This window comes from Canis lupus, chromosome 27 (assembly GCF_048164855.1).
Source record: "Canis lupus baileyi chromosome 27, mCanLup2.hap1, whole genome shotgun sequence".
NCBI lineage: Eukaryota > Metazoa > Chordata > Mammalia > Carnivora > Canidae > Canis > Canis lupus.
In genome coordinates, this window is record NC_132864.1 from 17,135,008 (window position 1) to 17,159,488 (window position 24,481).

The 24,481-nt window shown below is 48.4% G+C and overlaps 1 protein-coding gene across 3 annotated transcripts in view; it reads left to right on the forward strand.

Moving 5' to 3' along the window:
• The window catches only part of TPCN1 (two pore segment channel 1), a 62,408-nt gene that overhangs the window by 19,239 nt on the left and 18,688 nt on the right, over positions 1 to 24,481 (forward strand). For 2 of the 3 annotated variants that reach the window (XM_072802614.1, XM_072802613.1), the window contains 8 exons: positions 11,356 to 11,483; positions 18,718 to 18,894; positions 19,283 to 19,396; positions 20,197 to 20,327; positions 21,202 to 21,290; positions 21,920 to 21,954; positions 22,673 to 22,731; positions 22,971 to 23,070. In XM_072802614.1, the coding sequence (XP_072658715.1) occupies positions 11,356 to 11,483; positions 18,718 to 18,894; positions 19,283 to 19,396; positions 20,197 to 20,327; positions 21,202 to 21,290; positions 21,920 to 21,954; positions 22,673 to 22,731; positions 22,971 to 23,070 (833 nt within the window). Of the gene's footprint in view, positions 1 to 1,234; positions 1,381 to 11,355; positions 11,484 to 18,717; positions 18,895 to 19,282; positions 19,397 to 20,196; positions 20,328 to 21,201; positions 21,291 to 21,919; positions 21,955 to 22,672; positions 22,732 to 22,970; positions 23,071 to 24,481 lie in introns of those variants that run through there. The other variant, XM_072802615.1, reaches the window with a different exon arrangement.

Sequence of the window (24,481 nt, forward strand, 5' to 3'; positions counted from 1 at the left end):
CAGTTGGCCCCAGTCCCAGTTAATGGGTGGAGAAACTGAGGCTCTGGGGATGCAGAGAGTGAACCAGGGAAGGGGGACAGGGAGGGAGGGGCATGGTAGGGAGTGACCCTGGGTATCCAGGGCCAGGTTGCATCTTGAAGAGGATGTGCAGGGTATGTGTGTTTGAGAAAGGGTGAGGTTGTGCACCTGTAAGAGAAGGAGAAGTAGAAGGAGGGAGGATTGAATGAGAGTAAAGTCCTCCATTTACACCTGCCCAGAAGCACTCATGGTCTGGCGTTCTTTCCCATCTAGGAGCTCATAGGCCTTTCTCCAAAGCAACTTCTTGCCCTAGGCCCCAAAGGTCTCAGTGGCTTACTCAGCCCATGAAGACCCTGCCCTTGCCCTTGCCGAGTGGGGAGTTGGATCACAGAAGCCCTCCCCTCCTGCTCATTCTCTCCCTTTCCTCCCTGGTGCAGCTTTATGGTGGCATATGGAAACTGTTTCTATTTACCCAGCACTGCCAGGATGCTGCTGCACGCTGTGCTCCAGCGAACGGAAACCTTGGATTCCCTGCAGGGTCATTTCAGAGGCTGCATGCAAAGCAGCCAGCTGTTTTGCAGGGAGCGTCTGGGCCCTGTTACATCAGCGTGGAGGAAGCGTTACCATCTGTGCAAACAGGTCATCCTGGTTTGTCTGCGGCCTGTCCTCTGAACAGGGAACTTCTCTCAGACTTGGAGTCAATGTTTTGTTACTGTCCTTGTGTATTCTGATGCCTGCTCATTCAGCCTTTCCTTTCAGCTTCGTCCTCTCCTCCTGCCAGTGATTTTGTGTTCACCACCCTGGGCTGATTGCCAGGATTCAGGAAGGGTATATAGTTAAGGGGTAGGTGTTGCATAAACCTTTAGTGGCTAAGGTCTGCGGGGGGGGGGGGGGGGGGGGGCCCAGGCCTGAGGCCGCAGCCTGGTTTTCATACAGGAGAACTCTGCCTAGGGCAGCAGAAGTGCAGAACAACATGTTTCCCTTTCAGGGGACTTTCCCCCCAGCCCCCCCCCCCCCCCCCCCCCCCCCCCCCCCCCCGAGGCCCAGAATGGGATCTTCCTGGTTGCCAAGAATGTTCCTGGTCAGCTTCCTCTGGCCCTTTTAAAACCTCCTGCCAGCGGGAGCCAGTGGAGAAGCTGGCTTGCTGGGAGGGCCTGGAATCCTGCTCCTCCCACCCTCCTGCACCTGCTGTGTGTCTTTTTCCCTTCTTCCCTCCCGCTTGCAGTCCGGCTGCCTCCTAGGAATTGGACATGCAGAGGCCAGGGCCGCCAGCCATTGTCTTCCTGGAGGAGGTAGTGGAGGGCCAGCTCCCCAACAGCCCTGTGGTGAGGTCATCCAGTCTCCACCAGCTGGGCCCTTGCGGTATGCCTTGACCTTGCCTTTCTAGCTCACCTGGAAGAGCCCACCTGCTCCGGGTGAGGGCAGTGCCAAAGTCTGAAGTCATGGATATTGATTCTCACGGGGTCTCTAATAATCCCTGGTGTGAGAGGTAGTCTTGGCCCCTAGGGTTGGGCTGGACCCGGGGTGCTGTGGGGAGAGCCTCTGTGACTGCTTTGTTTTATGGGACTCTCCCTGTGCAGGGGGCATCTATGCGAGCACATCATTCACCTGGAGACCTGGGAGCCGGTATTTCTCCCAGGAAGTGCAGATTTGGCCAGGGTGGCAGGAATAGGTGGGGTGGGCAAGGCAGCAGGGCAGGTGGCTACTCACACCCCCTGAGGTCTACCCCCAGATAGATGATCCAGAGCAGCCCCAGGGGGCACGGTGCGTGGACCTTAACCACGCACATGAAGTGCCACATTATTCCCTGGCACTTCATGTCCATTGGTGATCAATCAGGGGAACTAGGAGTCCTTGCATGTCCTCCCACATCTGCTTCAAAGGAGTCTTTCCTAAGGAAGCCCACTGGGATCTGTTCCCCAAGAGGCAGGGCCTTATACCCCCAAACACCCCACCGTCTGAAACACAGGCCCACAGTCTGTGTCCTCGGGCTCTGGTGCCCCCCTTCCCCCAGCCCTCTGGCCTCTGACCTGCCCCCTGTACCCCTGCCTTCCTCTCCTTTATTGGCTATAATTGTCTTGCCTGTTTCAGAAGCTGCTGAGCCTTTGAACATGCCTTATAGTTCATCAAGAAAGCACTTGGGATTTGGAGCATTTCCATCACCTCTGTGGCCACTTTTCCAGCCTAGAAAGTGGGAAGCAGTGTTCAGTGGGGCAGGGAATTAGGACCCATGTGATGCCCCAGCCCCCTTATTTGCGGTGTACTGAAAGTGCTTCTGGACTTGGCTGCGGGGCTGCCCCCTCTGCGTGAGGGCTGCCTATAAAAGGAACAGGATAAGCCAGGGGCTCCCTGCCTTCCATTTGCGCCCTTTCTATAATCCCTAAATGTGCGTCCAGCCGCTGCCTAGCCACTGGAGCCAGGTGTAAAGGGGGCTCTGTGAGATCTCCTGTGGCTTTCCTGAAAAGCCCCGCAGCCTGCCCCCACCCCCACCCCCCAGAGCCTTTCAGCCCTCCCTGCATATAAGAGCCACAAATAAGCTATGGGGCTTTGCCTTTGGGGACCTAGTAAGCAAGCCAAGTTCTGTGTTCTGAGCAAGCATCAGGTTGAATGGTTAGAACAAAGTCCGCCCGGGAGGGGAGGCTCCTCCATTCTCTCTTCTTGGCTCTGCCAGTCACATTTTTCCTTTTCTTTTTAAGGGTCTGCTCTGAATTATTCTTTTTTTTTTTTTTTTTTTCAGTTTCCCCCCTGGACCACTCTGAATTATTCTTATACAAAATAGTGCCTCTCAAATCCTTAAAAGAATGATCTTTAGAAAACACAGAGATCAAGTCACTGCCCCTTAATGCCCCCTGGTACTCCCACTGTACTCCTCGAAGGAGCCCCAAGCTCTGTGCATGCCTCCTGGGCCCTGCCCTGCAGTCACTGGCCCCGGGAGTGCACTTCTAGAATCTTCGGGGAAGAGCTTTTTCTCATTTAATTCGGGTATTTGTGGAGCATTTGTGCATCTTGCTCAATACTGTTCTGGGCCCTGGGTACTCCACAGCAAGACAAAAGTCCCTCTCCTCACAGAGCTAACATTCCAGGAAGGGAAACAGACACTAAACAGGCCAACAAGTAAATAAATGCCCCAGGGGGAAGCACGGAGGAGGATTGGGCAAGCCAGTGAAGTGATTTACAAAGATGAGAGAAATCCGGGGAGGGCAAGAGGGAATTTAGGGAAGTGCAGAGGTCCTTAGGAAGGACCTTCCCCGCCTGTCCCAGGACAATAAGGAGGCCAGCATGTCTGGAGCAAGAGGGAGGGTGGGGTGAGACATCTCAGTCTCTTAGGCCCTTTTAATCCAAGGAAGGACTTGGAGTCTTCTTGGGAGCTAGATTCTGCAGTCTATTTGGGGCAGAAGAGTGATACCATCTGGCTTAGGTTTTTAAAGGATTATTGTTATGCTGAACTACAGAATTACTTAAAACACACACAAACAACAAGGAACTTCTCTGGCATAGAGACTAGACAAAGCCAGGGCCCAGGAGTAGGGAGCCCAGTTGGTAGAAGGGGTTGTGCTTCCTTGGGGAAGAGGTGGCTTGGGCCATGGCAAAGGGGTGGAGTGAGTAAGTCATGGGATCTTATGGTCCAAGCACAGCCAGTTATCTGGGCGTCATTCAGCATAACAAATTAAGGGTGTATGAGTGGGTGAGCCTTCTGACTCTCCAGGATGCTTCTGCCCTGGGATTTGTGTGAGTGTGGCTGCTCTGTTCAGTGCTTTAGGTCAAGGAAAATACTTTCTTGCCACCCTGCCAAGACCTTTTGCCTGTCTGTCAGTCACTCCTGGCCCTCAGTGGGCATCCCAGGTGCCCCGGCCAACAGAATGTAAAGCCCAATCGCTTCTCTTTGATGGGTCTCATAGCTGTGTGCACAGTGGAACCACCCACCACATTTCTCTGGTGAGGGATGAATGATCAGTGTTTGTGTTAAGAAAGGTGCTAGATGGGGAGCCAGGAGACCTGAGTGCAAGACTTGGCTGTCCCACCACTCCCTGGCCCCCAGTTCCCCACCTCTAAAAGGTGGACATTGAATTAAGTGGTCTCCACCACCCATTCCAGACCTGATAGTCATTGTTTCCAAGATGAGCAGCAGAAAGTACCCCAAAATCTAAGCGCCACTACAGTGCTCCTCAAATTTACAGACACAATGAGAATGAATCACCAGGAAAAGGAAATGTAGCAACCATGTCAATGACTATGGCAGTGTCCAAAAGTGGGCTCCAATTCCCAGATTGATGTCCGCCCAGCCCATAATACACCATCTTACACCGGCTGCCTACCTGCCGAGCACAGAGGGTGACCCTCCTCTGTAATTAAGCATGGTGCTTTTAAACATAGACCCGGTTCACTTTCTGAATGTGTGAGATTCTGGACAAGTTCACACTTGTTCTGTGCTTCCATTATCTTATCCGTAAAATGGGGACAATTGTGGTAGGTTATGAGGATGAAGTTCATATGTATATGGAGTGCTTGGAAGAATGCTGGCAGAAGCTAAGTTGCTGAACTCTAAGGTATGTCCATCTGGGGGGCTGCAGTTAATTAGGGGAAGGAGAGGGATGAGTGTGCTAAGGGACGCCTTTACCCTATCTGTGCAGCCAGGCGGTGTTTGTGGAAGACTGTTGATAACTAGCAAGGTCCAGGCGGCTGGTCCTGCCTGCGGGAAGCTCATGAATTTGAGTTGTTTTTAAGGCCATCTGCCCCTACCTGCTGTCTCTTCAGAGTCTCTATGTACCTGTAAACCTATGTACTTTCCAACCTAGATGTTGGAAAATGCAAGGGCAGCTAGTCCAGCTCCCCACGTGCTGGGTGAATCTCCTTTCTGTTGAAACATCCCATGGTTGGCTGTGGAACATCTTCTTGAGGCCCCTTGGTGATGGGGTCCTTGCTGCCTTAGCAGACAGGTGGCTCTGCAGGGCAGGGGCTCTCCAGGTACCTCCTGTCCCCACCCGGGGCTTCTGGGCACTGCCCTCTGCCCCTGGGGATGCCCACGAAGCCAGTGAGTGGATGAACAAGGCAATTGTTGGTTTAAAATTATTTTATGAAGAATAATTTCCAACTTACAGATCATATTTAGAATAAAATAACAAGTGCGTACCCAGCTGTAAGAGGGCCTAGCATTTACTAACTTACTTTTAGCAAATCAAACATGACAGTTAAAGCCCCCTCTGCCCAGGGCATCATTGGTCAACTCTGCTTGTTGGAAAGGCCCTCCCTGTGACATCCCCTCCTGGGTCCTCATTCTGCCCTTTGCAGCCCTGCAACACGTCTGCTCACACACACCAGCCAGCTCTCTGTGATCTGTGACCATGAAGTATACATTTTATCTCTGTGGTGCTCACTGTCACATGGAGGCTCCTGTATCCTCAGTGTTCCATAGTAACCAGCTGCCCTCTGGAGCCCATGAGCGCCAAGCTGATGATCCACCCAGAGCTTGGGAAGGAACGCAATCCTAAAGACACTTGCCGCCTCGATCCATATCAGCTCCATGCGATCCATATCAGCTCCATGCGGGTGAGGAAGTCTGAGTTTTTCCTGAGGGCAGGCCATTATGAGATTTTAAGCAGCAGAGCACAATCATGTTGATGCTTTGCTGATCTCATTCTGCAACCAGATGCCTGGAGTCAAGTGGCCAGGAAACGCTGGGGCAGTGAGAGCCAGTCTGAGGGCCTTTTACTGTCTTATAGCTGAATGGCAGGAGACCACCCCCCACCCTACCCCACCCTCCCCAGACCTGGTGACTTACTGGGTGTGATAGTGGAGAGAAAGGCAATGTCAAAGCTTTCCATCAAAGACTGGAAGCCTGGTCCTTTTCCCTGTCCCAGTGGTCCCTATGGATTTCAGAAACTGGAGGGAGCTGTTGTTTGTGGTTTTGAGGGGAAGACGGCACCCAAACCAGGGCACCTCAGGGTTCTGCCAGGCAAAACCCACTGGTGTGGGTGTGAGTTGCAAGGAGCAGCCCACGCTGGGGGGTTGCTATAGCCTCCCGGGTCACAGTGGTGTGCAGTGTATGTGGTGAAGGCCAGAGGGCAAAAACTGGGAGGGCCAGGTGCCTTCTCCCACCAGAAAGGGTGGAAGGACGTCAGATCTATCTGCTAAGAGCCCCAAGAGAGAGGAAGGGCTAAGAAGGTTTGCACAGAGGATCTCAGACGGGCTCACACAGATGCCAATGTCTAGTGCCGGCTGGGAAAGCCGCACTAATGTCCACTGCCATCTGTGCCAGCTCACGGCTGCCCACCCCACACTGGTCCTGCTATTTCTTTCACCTAGGACTGCTGTGGTGTGGGCATGGGCTCCTGCCGTGGCAAGTGAAGGTCGCGGAGGACAGGCACAGGCACACGAAGTCACGGGACCGTCCAGCTGTCTGCCTGCGGCTTCTCCTACTTGGGAGGTGCATTTTGGCTCCTGCTTCCCTGGTCTACATGAATGCATCCGGGAAGGTGGTTTGACCTTCTCCTGTCCCTGCCTAGGGCTTAGTTCTTTCAGAAAAAGACACTGGGGGTGGAGTCGGGGAATGTCTTGGGTAGAGAAGGACCAGGATGGTCAAGGGTGAGCTGCAGCCAGATGTGCCACCTCCTGCTTGTAACTTTGTGAAGTGATGGAACTGCTGCTGTATGTTTCATCCTTTTGGCACTACCCTGACACCCTTTCCAGGCTTCCATTTCTTGAGCAGCACGTAGCCTGCTGATGGGGAACTAGTCACCCAGTTCCGCATCTCAGCCCTGCTTGCCGCTCACTGCTTGGGCTCAGGAAGGTACCTGGCCTTTCTGTGACTTAGATTCCTCAAGTCTGAAGTGGGTTAATAGTACCTTCTTCATAGGATTGTCATGAGCATTACATGGTCAGTTGGTATAAAGCACTTAGATATGTGTCAATTATCTATTGCTATATAGCAGAGTACCATAAAACATAGTGCTTGAAAATAGCAGATATAGCCTTGAGATATTTTGTGCAAGAATCTGCAGTTTGGTGGTGCCCAGTAGAGGGGCTTATTTTTCTGCCACGCAATGTCAGTTTGGACACTTGGCTAGGGCTACAAGATCTGATTTTGAGATGGTTCATTTACCTGACTGGCAGGTTGCAGGCTGTTGGCAGGGGGCTCAGCTGGGCTGTGGACAGGGGGCTTTCCTTCTTCTCCATAGGCCTCTCCACCACACAACATGGTGGCTGTTCCATGAGCAAGGATCCCACTAGAAAAAGGTGATGGTGCCCTTATGATCTAGCCTCAGAAGTCATTAGCATTATGTCCTCCATCCTACATTGGTCAAGATAGGCACAAAGGCTCACTGGTTTCAAGAGGGAGACATGGGCTTTGCCTGTTTGTGGGGAAGCAGAAGGGTTCTAGAAGAGCACATAGAATGAAAGATCATGCTGTGACTATATTTGGAAAATAAAATCTGCCACAGCATAGGTTTTGGCATGTAGTAAGCCTCAATAAGTGTTTATTACTACTAGTTTAAAACCATTGTCAGGGGTGCCTCGGTGGCTCAGTTGGTTGGGTGTCTGCCTTTAGCTCAGGTCATGGTCCTGGGGTCCTGGGATCGAACCCTGCATCAGGCTCCCTATTCAGTGGGGAGTCTGCTTCTCCCTCTGCCTCTGCCACTCTCCCTGCTCGTTCTTTCTCTCTTTCATTCTCAACTAAATAAATAAAATCTTTAAAAAAAAAAAAAAAAAAGACCATAGTCAGCTGTGCTTCTCCCCAGATTCCTCTTTCTTAGAAGGTGGTAGTATAGTATAGGATAGTGGTTAAATGCATCTGCTCTGGAGCCAGGCTGCCTGGGGTCAAATCTTAGCTTTGCCCTGTAGAGCTGGGTAACCTTGGTTGAATTGCTTAACCTCCTCCTGCTGTAGCATTTATGATAGTACATACCTCTTGGGATTACAAGGATTACATCAGCATGGAGTACAAACACAGAGCCTGTGAGTAGTGTTAACTCCTTTCATATGGGCTTCATTGGTGCAGTCCCTTCCAGAAAGATTCTCCTAGCACACATTCTCCTAGTTACACATCCTAGCAATGGAGATGAAGCTCAAGCCAGAGTAGGTTTGTGAACTGGAAGTCCCTGTATTTCCAGAAGCCTGAAGGTTGGGAGGGGAGAGAGTGAAGTATACTGTTTTAAGATTCTTATCCTATGCATGAAGTGGCATGATGCCACTTGAAAGTGGACTGTGGTAAATTAAAAATGTATAAAATATATCCTGTAAACCCTAAGGCAACCTCTAAGTAACAAAAGAAAGCATTGCAGTTAAGCCAACAAAGGAGATAAAATAGAATCATAATAAATATTCAGTGATCCAAAAGAAGGCAGAAAAAGAGAACAAAGAACAGATGGGACAACTATAAAAAAATAGCAAGATGGTATATTTAAACCTAACCATATCAATAATTACATTAAATGTGAGTAATCTAAATACTCCAATTAAAAGGCAGAGATTTTCAGATTGGGGTGGGGAAGCAAGATCAAACTATGCTGCCTCTAAGAAACACAGTTTAAATATAAAGAACTAAGAGATTAAAAGTAAAAGAATGGAAAAAAACACTCTAATCACTAATCTAAAGAAATAATTAAAAGTTGGAGTAAATATGTTAACAATAGGTAAAGACTTGTGTATATTTAGAGAACACATGTATGTATGTATATATAAAATAACTCTCAAAATTCAAAAATAAGAAAATTACCCAAAAAAGAAAACAAATGAAAGATTTGAAAATGCTTCAACTAAAACATACAGATGACATATAGGCATATGGAAAGATGATCAATATTATTAGTCCTAAAGCAAATTAAAAGCATTGAGATTGAGATGCCTGGGTAGTTCAGTGGTTGAGCATCTTCCTTCAGTTCAGGGTATGACCTCGGGGTCCTGGGATCGAGTCCCACATCAGGCTCCCTGCAGGGAGCTTGCTTCTCCCTCTGTCTATGTCTCTGCCTCTCTATGTGTGTCTTTCATTAATAAATAAATAACAGCTTTAAAATAAATAAATAAAAGCATTGAGATTAAAACAATGCAATACTATCCCACAGTATTTAGAATGGTCAGGATTAAGAAGGCTGAGTGTGTCAGGTGTGGTTGAGTGTATGGAGGAATGAGGACTCTCCTGCACTGCAAGTGGTAATATAAAATGGGTACAGTCTTTGGAAAACAGTCTGACAGTTTCTTAAAAAGTTAAACGTATGATCTAGTGATTTCACCCCTAGGTATTTACCCCAAAGAAATGAAAGCATGTGTCCATACAAAGCGTGTACATGCATGTTCCTAGCAGCTTTATTTGAAACAGCCCCAAACTGGAAGCAGTCTCAGTGTCCATCAGCAGGTGAGGGGATGAACTGTGGCACATCTGTACAATGGTATGCTACTCAGCCAAAAAAAATCCAAAATGAGCTATCGAATCACCATTACAACATGGATGATTTTCGAAGTACTCACGCTGAGGGAGAGAAGCCAAACAAAAAAAGAACACATGCTCTGTGATTCCATCTGTATAAACTTCTGAGATGCAGATTCATCTAATAGCGACAGGGCGTAGATCAGGGATTGTCTGGGTGTGGATGGGTGGGCATGGATGTATGATCTTCATTGTAGTGATGGTTTCACAAGTGTGTGCATATATCAGAACATATCAAATTGTGCATTTTACTGTGTGTCAAATTTATCTAAATAAAATTATTCTTAAAAGTAGGTGAAGAAGAGCTTTGCAAGATCCTGCTGCCCCTGGCTGGCAGTTCAAGCTTAGAAGGACCAGTTATGACCCTGCAGCCATAGGAACTCTGCCTATTTTCTCCCCTTTACTATTTGGTGGTGAGCTTTACATATTTGCTTCCTGCCACCTCTGCATGTCTCCTTATTCAAACATGTTTCATTCATCTTCCTGTAGGTGGATCAGTTTGAGTGTGAATTGTGGGCAACGAGATTCTCATCCTAGATGATGATAAATCTTCCCAATAAATTAACAAGTTGAAAGTCATTTCTTGGTGCCTTTGTTTACCATGTATCAGTAGACATGCTTGAGTGTTGTGACAAACCCAGTTTAAACAAGCCTAAGTATAAAAGGATCTTTATAGGCTCAGATATTGGTGGTGGATATGAGGCACAGTTCAATCTTAGGGCTGGAACTAATGTTATCTCTGTGATTCTTTTGTTCTCTGTTGGCTTCCTTCTCAGGGAGGCTTCCCTCATGTGGTGGTGCCAGAGGCAGCCACCAGCCAGTAACAGGGAAAGAGCCCCACCTTCCTGAGTGGTCTAGGAAAAGGTCCGAGTTCAGCCATCATTGGCTGGGCTTGGGATAGTACCCCTGCCTGGACCAATCCCTGTCCAGGGGAATGAGGTGCTTTTATTGCACCTGCCCTGGAGACAGGGGTAGAGTCAGCCAGAGACAAAGAAGGTGGGGTGGGGAGAATAAGGAGAGGATGTTCTCCAAAGGCAGATGGGGTCAGTATTACTGGAAGTAAAGAGGCATGGGTGTCAGCAGGGAAAAACAACAGATGAGCCTACATCAGGGAACAAATCCAATTATTTTTATGTTTTAACCAAGTAGGATTTAACATACTTCCAAAAGTCAAAAGTGTACAAAAGAGGGTGGCTCAGTTGGTTAAGTGTCCGGCTCTTGATTTAGGCTCAGGTCATGATCTCAGGGTCCTGGGATTGAGCCCTGCATGGGCTCTACACTCAGTGGGAAGTCTGCTGGAGATTCTCTTTCTCTCTCTGCCCCTCCTCTTGCTCTTTTTCTCTAAAATAAATGATTTTTTAAAAAAGATTTTATCTATTTATTCATGAGAAACACAGAGAGAGAGAGACAGAGACACAGGCAGAGGGAGAAGCAGGTTCCCCGTGGGGAGCCCGATGTGGGACTCAAACTCTGGACCCTGGGATCACGCTCTGGGCTGAAGGCAGATACTCAATTGCTGAGCCACCCAGATGTCCCAAATAAATTAATTTTTAAGAAGTATACAGAAAGATCACTTTGAGTAACACTTTAATGCTGGCCCCCCACCCCTTGTAAGGAAATTTATCCTTCTTGTTTCATAGATATCTGTATGTTTTCTTTTTTCCTCCCTTTTTCTTTTTTACACAAAAGATAGCATATTATATGTGCTCCTTGAACTAGGTTTTTTCATTTAACAAGAGAATGAAAAGCATTTTTAATTAGCCATGCTAATTCCTGCTATTATTACATGGGATGGGGCATTGACTTGTAGATAATGGGACATACAGGTGAGCTTACGAGCCCTTTCTTCTGGTGAATGGTGTTTTTATCCTCTTGAGCCTACACTGTAAATGAATCACTCTCCTCTTCTTATGCAGATGGAGGCAGCTATGCTGTCCAGGACTCCCAGACCTCCAGCCTCGGCTTGGGGGGTGAGAGTCCCCCATCAAGCCCCACGGGACACAACTGGGAGATCAATTATCAAGAGGCAGCAATCTACCTCCAGGTGAGCATCTCTGATCAGGATCTGTTTTGGGTGCCTGTTGGCCAAGTAGGGTTCCCAGGGTAACCTACATCCCCAGAAATTCAGTTCAGGCTTTGGTTCCCATCTCTGCTCTGTGTGTGTGAGTGAGCTTTGCGTCTGTAAGATGGGGATAACCAACCTGATCATGCCCAGACAGGGAGGGCGATGTGTATGGGCTTTTTTGTGACCCCCACCCAAGATGGGTCCTGCCTGACCCTGAGTCTCCCTGAGTCTATCCACTTGACCTTCTCTGGCCTGATCCACCTTCTCAAGGGCACACTGGCAGTCAGTTCTCAAGGGAGGAGTTCTTTAAATACGTAATGTTGTAGTAGGGCTTTGTCAGCCTGGTATGGGAACTTAGACACCTTTATTCCTTTCCTGTTAATTTGCTGTGCTGCTTTCATGTTTGTTGTTTCTTACTTGGTTCTTGTTTTTTCTTTTCCTCTCTCTGTTTCTTTCAATTAAAAATTTTTTTCCTTCTTTTTTTAAAATATTTTATTTATTTATTCATGAGAGACACACACAGAGAGGCAAAGACATAGGCAGAGGGAGAAGCAGGCTCCTTGTGGGGAGCCCAGTGCAGGACTCGATTTGAGGACCCTGGGATGATGACCTGAGCTGAAGGTAGACGCTCAACCACTGAGCTACCCAGGTGCCCCCCAAAATACTTTCTTTATAGAAGTAATACATACTCATTGCAGTAAGTTTAGGGGCTGTGGAAAAAAAACATTCACTTAAGTCACTGCCAACATTCTTAAAGAACAATACATAGGTTTTATGTGTTTTGTAAAGTAGTTTTAAAGTCACGTGGTATCTACGGTTGTATGGTCTTTTTTCTCATAGTGTGTAACAGAAGCTCTTTTTATGTTATTATAACTCCTATAAACAAATTTTAATGACTTTATATCTGGTAAATGTATCCTAATTTATTTAAACCTATCCTGATAAGGCTGGATATTTCCCCTTTTACTGCTTCCCTTATTGTATGTTATGTGTTTCCCTATTATAAATTATAATCCAACGACAGTCTATGCAGAGAGTTATTTCTCTGTCACTTTAATATCCAAGATTATTTTATTAGAAAAGCCTCTAGAAAGTGGAATTACCAGATGGATGGAATCAACATTTTTAGGGCCCTTGATGTACAGTTCTCGAGTGCTCTCCAAAGGGGATATTGCCTCTTAGCTGCCCGTCTCACTGTCTGTGGCATTGCCACTTTAATTGCCACTATAAGATTTCCATCTCTTGTGCACACGAGGTTTAGGCATGGACATGGAATCTTTCTTAAATTCACTCGAATAATAATTTTCCGTAATCTTTTCTCTTTGAAGCAGCTCTCATACTGCATGTATGTGTTTTCTTTTTTCTTTTTCTTTTTTTTTTTATTGGAGTTCAATTTGCCAACATACAGTATATCATCCAGGGCTCATCCCGTCAAGTGCCCTCCTCAGTACCCATCACCCAGTCAGCCCAACCCCCTGCCCACCTCCCCTTCCACTGCCCCTTGTTCGTTTCCCAGAGTTAGGAGTCTCTCATGTTCTCTCACCCTCACTGATATTTCCCACTCATTATCTCTCCTTTCCCCTTTATTCCCTTTCACTATTTTTTATATTCCCCAAATGAATGAGACCATATAATGTTTGTCCTTCTCTGACTGATTTATTTCACTCAGTATAATACCCTCCAGCTCCATCCACACTGAAGCAAATGGTGGGTATTTGTCATTTCTAACGGCTGAGTAATATTCCATCGTATACATAAACCACATCTTCTTTATCCAGTCATCTTTCGATGGACACCGAGGCTCCTTCCACAGTTTGGCTATTGTGGACATTGCTGCTAGAAACATCGGGGTGCAGGTGTCCTGGCGTTTCATTGCATCTGAATCTTTGGGGTAAATCCCTAACAGTGCAATTGCTGGGTCGTAGGGCAGGTCTATTTTTAACTCTTTGAGGAACCTCCACACAGTTTTCCAGAGTGGCTGCACCAGCTCACATTCCCACTAACAGTGCAAGAGGGTTCCCCTTTCTGCACATCCTCTCCAACATTTGTTGTTTCCTGTCTTGTTAATTTTCCCCATTCTCCTGGGTGTGAGGTGGGATCTCATTGTGGTTTTGATTTGTATTTCTCTGATGGCCAGTGATGCGGAGCATTTTCTCATGTGCTTGTTGGCCATGTTGATGTCTTCTCTGTGAAATTTCTGTTCATGTCTTTTGCCCATTTCATGATTGGATTGTTTGTTTCTTTGGTGTTGAGTTTAATAAGTTCTTTATATTCTTGGAAACTAGCCCTTTATCTGATACGTCATTTGCAAATCTCTTCTCCCATTCTGTAGGTTGTCTTTTAGTTTTGTTGACTGTTTCTTTTGCTGTGCAGAAGCTTTTTATCTTGATTAGGTCCCAATAGTTCATTTTTGCTTTTGTTTCCCTTGCCTTCATAGATGTATCTTGCAAGAAGTTGCTGTGGCCAAGTTCAAAAAGGGTGTTGCCTGTGTTCTCCTCTAGGATTTTGATGGATTCTTGTCTCACATTTAGATCTTTCATCCATTTTGAGTTTATCTTTGTGTGTGGTGTAAGAGAGTGGTCTAGTTTCATTCTTCTGCGTGTGGATGTCCAATTTTCCCAGCACCATTTATTGAAGAGACTGTCTTTTTACCAGTGGAGAGTCTTTCCTGCTTTGTCAAATATTAGTTGACCATAGAGTTGAGGGGCCATTTCTAGGTTCTCTATTCTGTTCCATTGATCTATGTGTCTGTTTTTGTGCCAGTACCACACTGTCTTGATGATCACAGCTTTGTAGTACAACCTGAAATCTGGCATTGTGATGCCCCCGGTTCTGGTTTTCTTTTCTAATATTCCCCTGGCTATTTGGGGTCTTTTCTGATTCCACACAATGTTTTGTTATTTCTTTTGAAAGACTTCATTACATTTGGATATTTATTTGGTAGTCATTCACTTGTCTTTCTGCTGCTCATGTTTTATGCAGCCTCACATGAGTTGTACCCCTCAGCAGATGCATTCTGATCCAGGTTAAGGCAATAGAAATGTTTTGGGGACATTTTGGTGAGCTCAGGCGTGTCTGTTGATGATCTGGCAGGGTCCCCCAGGGTCTCCCTGTGCACCGTCATCTTCTTCAAGGTTGACTAAGATGCTGCAGAAGAGTATGGGGTGGGTCAAAAATCAGAGTTAGGATGGCCTAGGAGACTTCAGAAATTTGGTAATTCTTTCTCTCCTTAAGAGAGTGAGCAACCCCCACCAAGGTGGTTTGATCGTCTCCCATTTACAGACTAGCTGCTGACACTCAGAGGGGCTAAAGGAGTCCAAGGCCAACCAGCTAGTAAGTTACAGAGTGTGGATTTAACCAGGTCTGGCTCGGGGCACCTCGTTGGCTCAGTGGTTGAGCGTCTGCCTTTGGCTCAGGTTGTGACCCCAGGGTCCTGAGATCGAGTCCCGCATCAGGCTCCCCACAGGGAGCCTGCTTCTCCCTCTGCCTCTCTCTCTGTGTCTCTCACGAATAAATAAAATCTTAAAAAAAAAAAAAAAAAAAAAAACTGCAAAACAACCATGTCCAGCTCACTTCCAAAGGATGCTCTTTCTTCTGTACTTTGTGGCTTCGTTTCCAAACCTGACTACATGTATCCATTTGAAAATGAGCTGTGTGGTTGTGGAAAAAGAGCTACAGAACTGCAGATGTAGTAGGATAATTTTCATATAGCGTTTATATATATATATGTATATACCCATACACATATAAGTAGGTTCATACACACATATAGTAACATATACATATGTGTGCATGCACAGATCCCCACTCACATCTGGAAAGTAGTTCACCTAAGTGTTAAAGGTGATTATCTTTGGCTGATGGAATTTTTACTGCCATATAATCCTGTGTGTTATTTGAATTATTTTACCAACAATGCTTTGTTTGTTTGTTTGTTTGTTTGTTTTAAAGATATTATTTATTTATTCATGAGAGACACACAGAGAGGCAGAGACGTAGGCAGAGAGAGAAGCAGGCTCCATGCAGGGAGCCCAATGTGGGACCCGATCCCGGGACCACAGGATCATGACCTGAGCCACAGGCAGGCGCTTAACTGCTGATCCACCCAAGTGTCCCACAATGCATCATTAAAAGAAATAATGAAAAAAGAAAAGCAGAACTCAGATGCCTGTGAACAATAATCATGGCTGTTTCTGGGGGGTAGGTGTAGGTGGTGTCACACATGGTCTTCTTTTTCATGCTCTGTGGCTGAGCTGTAGCATGGCCCCCGAACCAGGTGGTTGGTGTACTCTGGTAACTGACTCCTTGCTGCTTTGAGATACCTGGTATCTGTGGTTTGTTTCCTCTCTTCCCAAATTTTACCTATTGATTCACACACCCTTGAGAGCCATGTACTCTGCTCTGCTCTGCAGTCCCAATGCCTCTGAGACAGACCTGGTTTCCTGGGTGGACTTCCACCCCAGGGAGCAGAGAGAACGAAGCTGGAAGTCACGTACAACTGGCCTGTCTTCTTATTTCTTGTAATCTAGTTCATGATCAGCAGTGAGGAAACAAGGCCAGTGTTCTCCTTGGGGTTTGGATGAGAATCCAGGGACACGAGTAATATTTCACTCTAGCCTTGGTGGTGGAGACCTTATCTTCTGTCTCTCCTGGCTATTCCACATCCCAGAGGTCAAACCTGAACCGCACCGCCCCCCACCCCCGTCAGTGGTTTCCTCTAGCCAGACCTTCATTCCTGGCTATTTATTGGAAGACATTACCTGAGAATTGCATTTTTAAGTTTTTAAATTTTATTTTAAGAAAGATTTTATTTATTTGAGAGAGAAAGAGAGAGAAGGAGCAGGGGGAGCAGGGAGGGAGAAGAGAACCTCCCCCTGAGCAGGGAGCCCGATACTCCCAGGGCTTCATCCCAGGACTCTCAGATCATGTCCTGAGCTAAATGCGGACACTTAACTGACTGAGCCACCCAGGCACCCTAGAAATGCATTTCTTAGTAATCTAAACCCAAAGTTTCTCAGGCCACTCCAGGTGTCCCCCCAGCCATGGAGGTGGTGGTAAAAACCACAGTCCTGCACAGATCACAGGACTGTGATTGACACTTGCTCAGCTTGCCCACTGTTTGATTCCTGGGGTGTTTCTTCCCTTTGTCTGGCTTGCCCCTGTTGAGTCTTTATTTTTTGTTAATGAGGGTAGTGATGTGTCTGGCTTCAGGAAAGTGACTCACCCAAAGCTACCCTGCAAACCACAGCTGAGGTCAGAGCTCCCCACCTCACAGCTATTGGGCAGTCCCCAGGCTGAGCCAGGGCCTGGGCACATGATCTCTTGCAGGAGTGGTTCATCCTACCAAGCATCCATTAAACACCTACTATGTGTACCAAGGTGAGACTTGACAAGCACCCCTTGCCTTTCCTGCTCTCTGAGACAGGCTTGGTGAGCTGGAGCCACCTCAGGGTGGCATGAGAGCCCACCAGGCTCAAGTGCTTGCCACATCACAGTGTGTCCCTCTGGGCCATAGTTCTTCTTCCTGCTGGCCTGTGGCTTGGGCAGGAATCACTGTGGTGTGTGTTCAACTCACCTCCCCGAAATAGGGTTTGAGCATGGGGAGGGTGGCCTTTGTTCCAGAAGAGCTGAATAGTTGGAATAGTTGAAAGTCTGACCTCATTCCAGGACGGGTGGAATGCTTCCAGAGGGCTCTAGGTCAGGAGACCTGTGTGTCCATTCTGGCTCTGCCACTCTCCCCTCCAGGAAATGAAGCTAGTGGGAAGAGTCTATGCTGAGTGTTCATGCTGCTTCGAAGTGAATGAAGCTGGATCTCTCAAGTCAGCACTACTGATGTTTGGGGCCAGATAACTAACTCTTTGTTGTGGGGGCCTCTACTGTGTATTTTAGGATGGCTAGTGATATCCCTGGAATTTGTACACTAGTTGCCAGCACCACCCCCAGGTGTGATGAACAGATATCTCCAGGCCAGGTTGGGTGGGAGGAGGTGGAGGGGACAGCATTGAGAAGCGCTAAAGCAAGGCAATGTATGTAGAGCATTCCCAAGTAAATTTCCACTGTGAATTGGCTGCTGGGTGGGGTGCAGATGTGATGGAGCAGATGAGGTGGGGTGACCCTCATCCCTGTGCCCACCAATTCCAGGGAGGCAGTAAAGACTCCTCCCTGCAACCACCAGCACAAGAAGGCTGACCCTAATAGGGAGTATGGCCTTACAGTGTCATCTGCTCCTAGTCACAAGTGGACCATTCCCAGGGCTCTGTCACTTACTTATTCTCTGCATCAGCAGAGGCTAATTGCAAAACCAGGGTGTGGACCTAGATTGCCTGGCTCTGTAAGCTCAGGTGCTACTGAAGCTTGTATGCCTTGATTTTCTTATCTGTCAAATAGGATAATAAAAGCACCCATCTGAGAGGACTGTGATCAGGAATAAAAGAGTGTCTAGGATTCAGGTAAGAGGCTGAGCATGGTGCCTAGCCTGGTAGGCACTTGGTCAGGGCCAGCCTCTGTCCCATTATGTTGGAGCGCAGGAATCAGGGCAAGGCCTGTCATTTTGCAGGGGTTAGGAAATGAGGTGAAATAGTCAAAGTAAGAAGGGAATATATATATATATATATATATATATATATATATATATATATATATATTTATATTTATATGTATATAGAGTAAAGGTATTCTCAGGCTCCTTTTCTTCTCAATGTTAGTATCATTTATAATCATAGTAACAGGTGACATCTGCAGGGAGGCCACCATACACCAGACACTGTCCTAAATGTCTTGTGGGAGCTGTATGAGTAAGTGGACATGTTAGTCCATTGGTAGTTGACTAAGGCGAAGGAACTTTCTCAGCATTCTCCAGGGAGGAGTGGGGAAGCCAGGACTCAGCCGTGTTGGCTCCTCCCCAGACCACAGTTCTGAGAGCAGGAGTTTGGCTGCCAAGGGGCTCACATGTGTCACCTCTGTTTGTTCTCCGGACTATTCTTTGATTCTTCCAGGTTGTTTTTTAGGAAGAAGCAAGTCTCTTGAGCCCCATCAGTAGACTTGACAGGGGTGCAGTTTGATGAAGATAATACTTTGGACCTTCCATCCTCCTCCATCTCTGGCCCGACTCCTTGCTCATCCACCAGGGCCTCCCCTTCCCCTCTGCCCCCCTCAGCACCTCGAGGTGAGTCATCCCGAGGCCTGTTTGCCCACACTGCTCTCATTTCCTCAGGAAGGCGAGAATAACGACAAGTTCTTCACCCACCCCAAGAACGCCAAAGCGCTGGCGGCCTACCTCTTCGCACACAACCACCTCTTCTACCTGATGGAGCTGTCCACAGCTCTGCTCCTATTGCTGCTGTCTCTGTGCGAGGCCCCTGCCGTCCCTGCGCTCCGGCTCGGCATTTACGTGAGTGTCTGCATGGCACACCCAATGGTGAACATTCTAGAAGGGCAGACACTATGAGCGGATTTAATACGAAGAGGCCCTGGGGGGGTCATAAAGGCCTCAGGAGCAGCAGTGGATCGTCAGTCTGGCTTAGGGTCCCTGCTGGAATGAATGCACCCCCCGTCCCCACCCTCTGATTTGGCTCACTAGTAATTCCAGGAAGGAGTGCTATCTGATTGCCTCACTTAGGGACCATGGGCCACATGTTGGCTCCAAGTAAGCAGTACATCTGATTAGCAGCACCATCCACCATCTCCAGGCTCAGGGGAAAGGTAGCTGGGTGTGACCACCAGTCAGGGAGACAGTGAGGCTGGTGATGCCACATCTCCTCCATACCCTTTGGTTGCAGGTCCATGCGACCCTGGAGCTGTTTGCCCTGATGGTGGTTGTGTTTGAACTCTGCATGAAATTGCGGTGGCTGGGCCTCCATACCTTCATCCGGCATAAACGGACCATGGTCAAGGTGATGTGTCCATTTCCGTATGGCATTTTCTTCCATTGTCACCTTCAAGCCTGTATTGTCAGTTTAATTCCACATCCCCCTTGGGCTGAGCCCTGTGTTCAGCAGTGTGACCCTGGAGCCCTGTCCTCACCAAATCTAAAAGCCTTGTCCAGATGTCATGATGATGCTGACAGGAGCCACTGTGATTTAGCATCTAGTGTGTGCCAAGCACTGGCACAACAGCCTTTGCGGGAGATGTGTTACTGTTCTCAGTTTACACCCTGCCAGCCAGATGAGAATGGGATCTAAATCCCAGAGGCTTGGGATTCAGACCCAGGCCTGTCTGGCCTCTAAGCCCATGCTGATCAGTAACTAGTAATCTACATACAGCTCCCTCTGTGCAGTGAGTAGGAATGTGGCAGGGCACACTTTGCTGTGTAGAAAGCACACACCCTTGTCCAGGAGAATGTGCCCAAGGAACGGCAGATAAGGATGCCCTGCGGACCTCAAGAGTGTGGGGAGAGCTAAAGGCAGAGGGTGGGCAGACGTGGCCGGACAAAGTGGCAGCTTCGCTCAGGGGGTACTGCTGGATGAGCTGCTGGGAGCTCTGCCTGTGGGTTTGTTCTCCTGGGGCTCCACATCTGTGCCTGTAGTCAGAGGGCTTGTCTCCAGGGGCTGCTTGATGTTGGGGGAGGCCTGAGAGAGATCTGGAGAGAAGGGAAGGGTCTCTCAAGGCCAGAGTGGGCAGGACCTGGCCAGCCCTCTGTTCAGGGTATTCGGGATGGGGGTGCTGATGGTGCTCTGTGCCTGTCCACCCCCAGACCTCCGTGCTGGTGGTGCAGTTCATCGAGGCCATCGTGGTGTTGGTACGGCAGACGTCCCACGTGCGTGTGACCCGGGCGCTGCGCTGCATTTTCCTGGTGGACTGTCGGTACTGCGGGGGCGTCCGGCGGTAAGGCCTGGGGGATGAGACAGTCGCTATTCTGGCCTGGTCTGGACCTCTGGGCCTGCGGGGCAGGACTCAGTGAGTCAAGTAGTGATAAGATCAGTCCTGCACACTGGGAAAATACAAGCACGCTCCCTTCCCTCGGCCACTCTGCCCACACGGAGTGGAAAGCAGTACTCCACTCAGATTCTGGTTTCCTGGCACCAGGCTGGGGCTCTTTCCCGTATTACCTGCAGCCTTCTGGGGCTGGCTTCTCTCTCTGAGCACATTATTTGCTCATGAAACATGGCAGCGGTGGCAGTTGAAAGCAGGCAGCTCCTCAAAGTCCAAGTGACTCAGCAGGCTACCACCCCGACTGAGGCAGGAGGCTGGACTCAGCCTGCCCACTGGCCTGGAGTTAAGCTTAGTTCTGAAGAATCCATCTGGAAAACCTCTTGGCTGAGGTACTGTTGATGAGAGCAGGCTAGTGGTTCATTCTTCAGGCCCATCCTCAAAGTTGGAAACAAGTGTCCGAAGAGTAGGTGGCCCCAAAATGTCTTCATGCATCCCACATCCCACTTGGGGAAGCTTTGTGCCCAAGGCCATGCACTTGGCCTTCTGCTTTTCCCTTCATTCCTTACAGGGGTCTGGCCTGTTTGAGCTCCACAAGCAGGAGGAGGGGCTGCCGGTGCCACACCTGCCCCGGGCCTCTCCAGCACCCCTGGAGTGCAAGTCCTCCGGGAAAACGCCAAGCGTGATGCCATAAATCAGGGTGCAGTGGGACTTAGCGTTGTGTGAACCAGGAGTTCCAGGCCCCCATCTCATCTGTGGAGTCCCAGACAGCACTCCCTTGGACCTCATCCTGCCTACCTCACCCCTTCCTGCCCTGCTTTCTCCCCAGCAACCTGCGGCAGATCTTCCAATCTCTGCCGCCCTTCATGGACATCCTCCTGCTGCTGCTCTTTTTCATGATCATTTTCGCCATCCTAGGTGAGTTTGCTGAGCCCCAGGGCCCTGGCAGTCTCTAAAACCAAGTTCACAGTTGAAGGAAAATTCACTTTGACAGTTTTAGAAGTCCAGGAAGGTTTTACAACTGGTTAAACACCCACGGCCTTCTATTCAGGGGATGAAGTATTAGGAAGCAAATGGAAGCCACCTCTGAATCTTTTCATGAGGTCCATTCCCTTTCCCCTCAGAGGTACCGCCTAACCTAGGCTTACCATGGGCATGTGTATCTTTGTAATTATACCTCCTATTTTCTTAAACCGCAAATAAATGCTGTTGCTTTGCATATTGAAAAAAATTTTTTTAATATTTATTTATTTGGGAGAGAGAGAGATAGCAAGGGAGAGGGAGAAAGCAGGGAGCCCAATGTGGGACTTGATCCCAGGACCCCAGGATCACACCCTGAGCCGAAGGCAGACACTCAGCCACTGAGCCACCCAGGTGCCCTCACTTGCTCCTGTTGACAGAATGTGTGTTCTGTAGAATGCCGCAGTCCCCACCACTCCCTAATGTTCTCCTTCTGCCTCCTGTGTTCGTTTACATCTACTTTGCAATCCTTTGACATCTGGGTTCGGGACCTGCTGTAACCCATTTTGTTTTCTGCCACCTCCTAGGCTTCTACTTGTTCTCCCCTAATCCTTCAGACCCTGTAAGTAATCTGTATTTGTCTGTTTCTTTAGTTGTTGCTGTTCCTTTTTTTTTTTTTTTTTTTTTTTGAGAGAGAATACATGCATGCATGGGGCGGGCAGGGTGGGGGCGGTACGCAGCAGTGGGAGAGAGAATCTTAAGCAAGCTCTCCATGCCAACGTGGGGCTTGATCCCACAACCCAGAGATCATGACCCGAGCCAAAATCAAGGGTCAGATGCTTAACCAACTAAGCCATCCAGGCGTCCCTCTCTCTTTATGTGGGCCTTTCCCCTCAGACATGGTGGCCGGCCTGACCCCTGGCCACATTAGGAAGGTCTCTCAGCATAATTTATGGCTCTGGAAAGCTCCGGTCACCCATACTTGAGCTGCTCCATTCCTTAAGCGCCAAGGGAATCCTCTTTCCTGCCCTTGAGAGTCCTGTTCCCAGCATCAGATCTGGAACAGATTTGGTGAAGGAGCAGTGGAGGGGAGCCAAGCCGGTGGTGCAGACTTGTGATTGTCTAGGAAAATAGTCCCAGTCCCCTCTGCCAGAAGCACAGAGTTCAGGAAGGAAGAGGCGGCTAGACTCCACATTTGCTCATTCCTCCATCCTCCATCAGGATTCCTTGGGAGGAGGGAGAGTTGGTGGGGGTAGGGGGGAGGAGGGTGGGGCCCTCTAGGTGGCCCATGGCGGCTTGTTCCTGAGGCCAATGCGTTCTTCTGCTTTCTTTCCCTACAGTACTTCAGCACGCTAGAGAACAGCATTGTCAGTCTGTTTGTCCTTCTGACCACAGCCAAGTGAGTGTGGGCTCTGCTAGGGCTTGGGACCTCTGCCAGTGCCCCAGAGTCTTCTCTTTTTAGCCAAGAATATTGCACCCCTGAGCACAGGCAGGTGCCAAGGGATTGGGGGTGGCCCGATGAGCTCGAAGCCCATAGATGGAGACAAGGGGAAGGTGGAAAAGAGAGATATCCTCTGGGAAGATGGAGAAAGGGAGAGAGCAGATGCGGGGTCCTGCGGTAATGCTCTGCAAATCCAGTTTCCCAGATGTGATGATGCCCTCCTACTCCCGGAATCCCTGGTCCTGTGTCTTCTTCATCGTCTACCTCTCCATCGAGCTGTACTTCATCATGAACCTGGTGAGTGAGCATGCATTGCGCCCTGTTGGAACTTCCATCCCAACCAGCACAGCCCTGGGCACCCAAGGCAGGGAGAAGTAGGGGCTGCTCTTGGCCTCCTTTGAGGAAGGGGTCCCAGGCTGTGGTCAAGTGTGGCATGGTGGCAGGTGCCCTATTGGGACTTGATTTCAGCTGGTTACTGGTGGTAGCAGCCTCCCTGGGTAGTACTTGTGTTGCCATTAGCTCTAGAGCTAGCCTGTTAGGTCACGCTATCCCGGGACCTTTTGTTCTCCTCCAAATGTGTGTCATAATAATTATAAAAGCTGGTTGGGGCTCCCAGATAACTTAGTCAGTTGAGCGACCAACTCATGATTTCAGCTTAGGTCATTATCATGGGGTTGTGAGATTGAGCCCTACATCGAGGGTGTGCTGGGTGTGCAGCCTGCTTGGATTCTCTCTCCCACCCCTGCCACACCCCACTCACACACACGAACACTCTCTCTCAAAATAAGTGAATAAATAAAATAACTATAAAAGCTGGCATTAATGAGGCTATTAGCAGGCACTGGGCCAAGTGCTTTATATATGAGGATAAATGATTTATCACAAAAACTCTGGAGCTACCGTTATGATTCTCAACTTATAGATGAGAAAACTGAGGACCAGACTGGCAGAGTGATTTGCCTATAGTTGCACAGCTCAGGGTGGCCAGGTGAGCTGGTCTGATTCTAGAGCTCGGCTCTTAACCGCTCGGACCTACTGCACCCATGTGTCTGTTTCCACTCCATTGATTGGGAACCATTAGAAAATCCATTACAGGATACATTCTGCTAAGGAGAACATAAAGTCCCTGGGCACACTGGTAATTTTGAAGGTGTTTGCAGAGGCCTAGCTGGCTGCAGGGATGTTCCTACCATCAGCAGATTGCCCCAAAGATAAAGCCATTAGGCCCATGTGGAGACCATATGTCAATGCCAGAACTATCGGAGAGGCTTTATCAGGTCTTGTGTTTATTTATTTATTTATTTTTAAATTATTTATTTATTTTTAAAGATTTTATTTATTTATTCATGAGAGACACAGAGAGAGGCAGAGACATAGGCAGAGGGAGAAGAAGACTCCCTGTGGGGAGCCTGATGCAGGACTCAATCCCAGGACCCCAGGATCATGACCTGAGCCAAAGGCAGATGTTCAACCACCGAGCTACCCAGGTGCCCTAAAAATTTTTATTTTTAAGTAATCTCTACACCCATTGTGGGGCTGGAACTCAGAACCCCAAGATCAAGAGTCACTTGCTCTACCAACTGAGCCAGCCAGGCACCCCAAGTCTTGTGTTTATTTTTATACTTCTAAAGAGCATTCTGAACACTGCTCCCCACAGTCAGGCCCCGGGTAGAAATAAAAAGCATTCACCCTGCGGTAGACTTGCAAA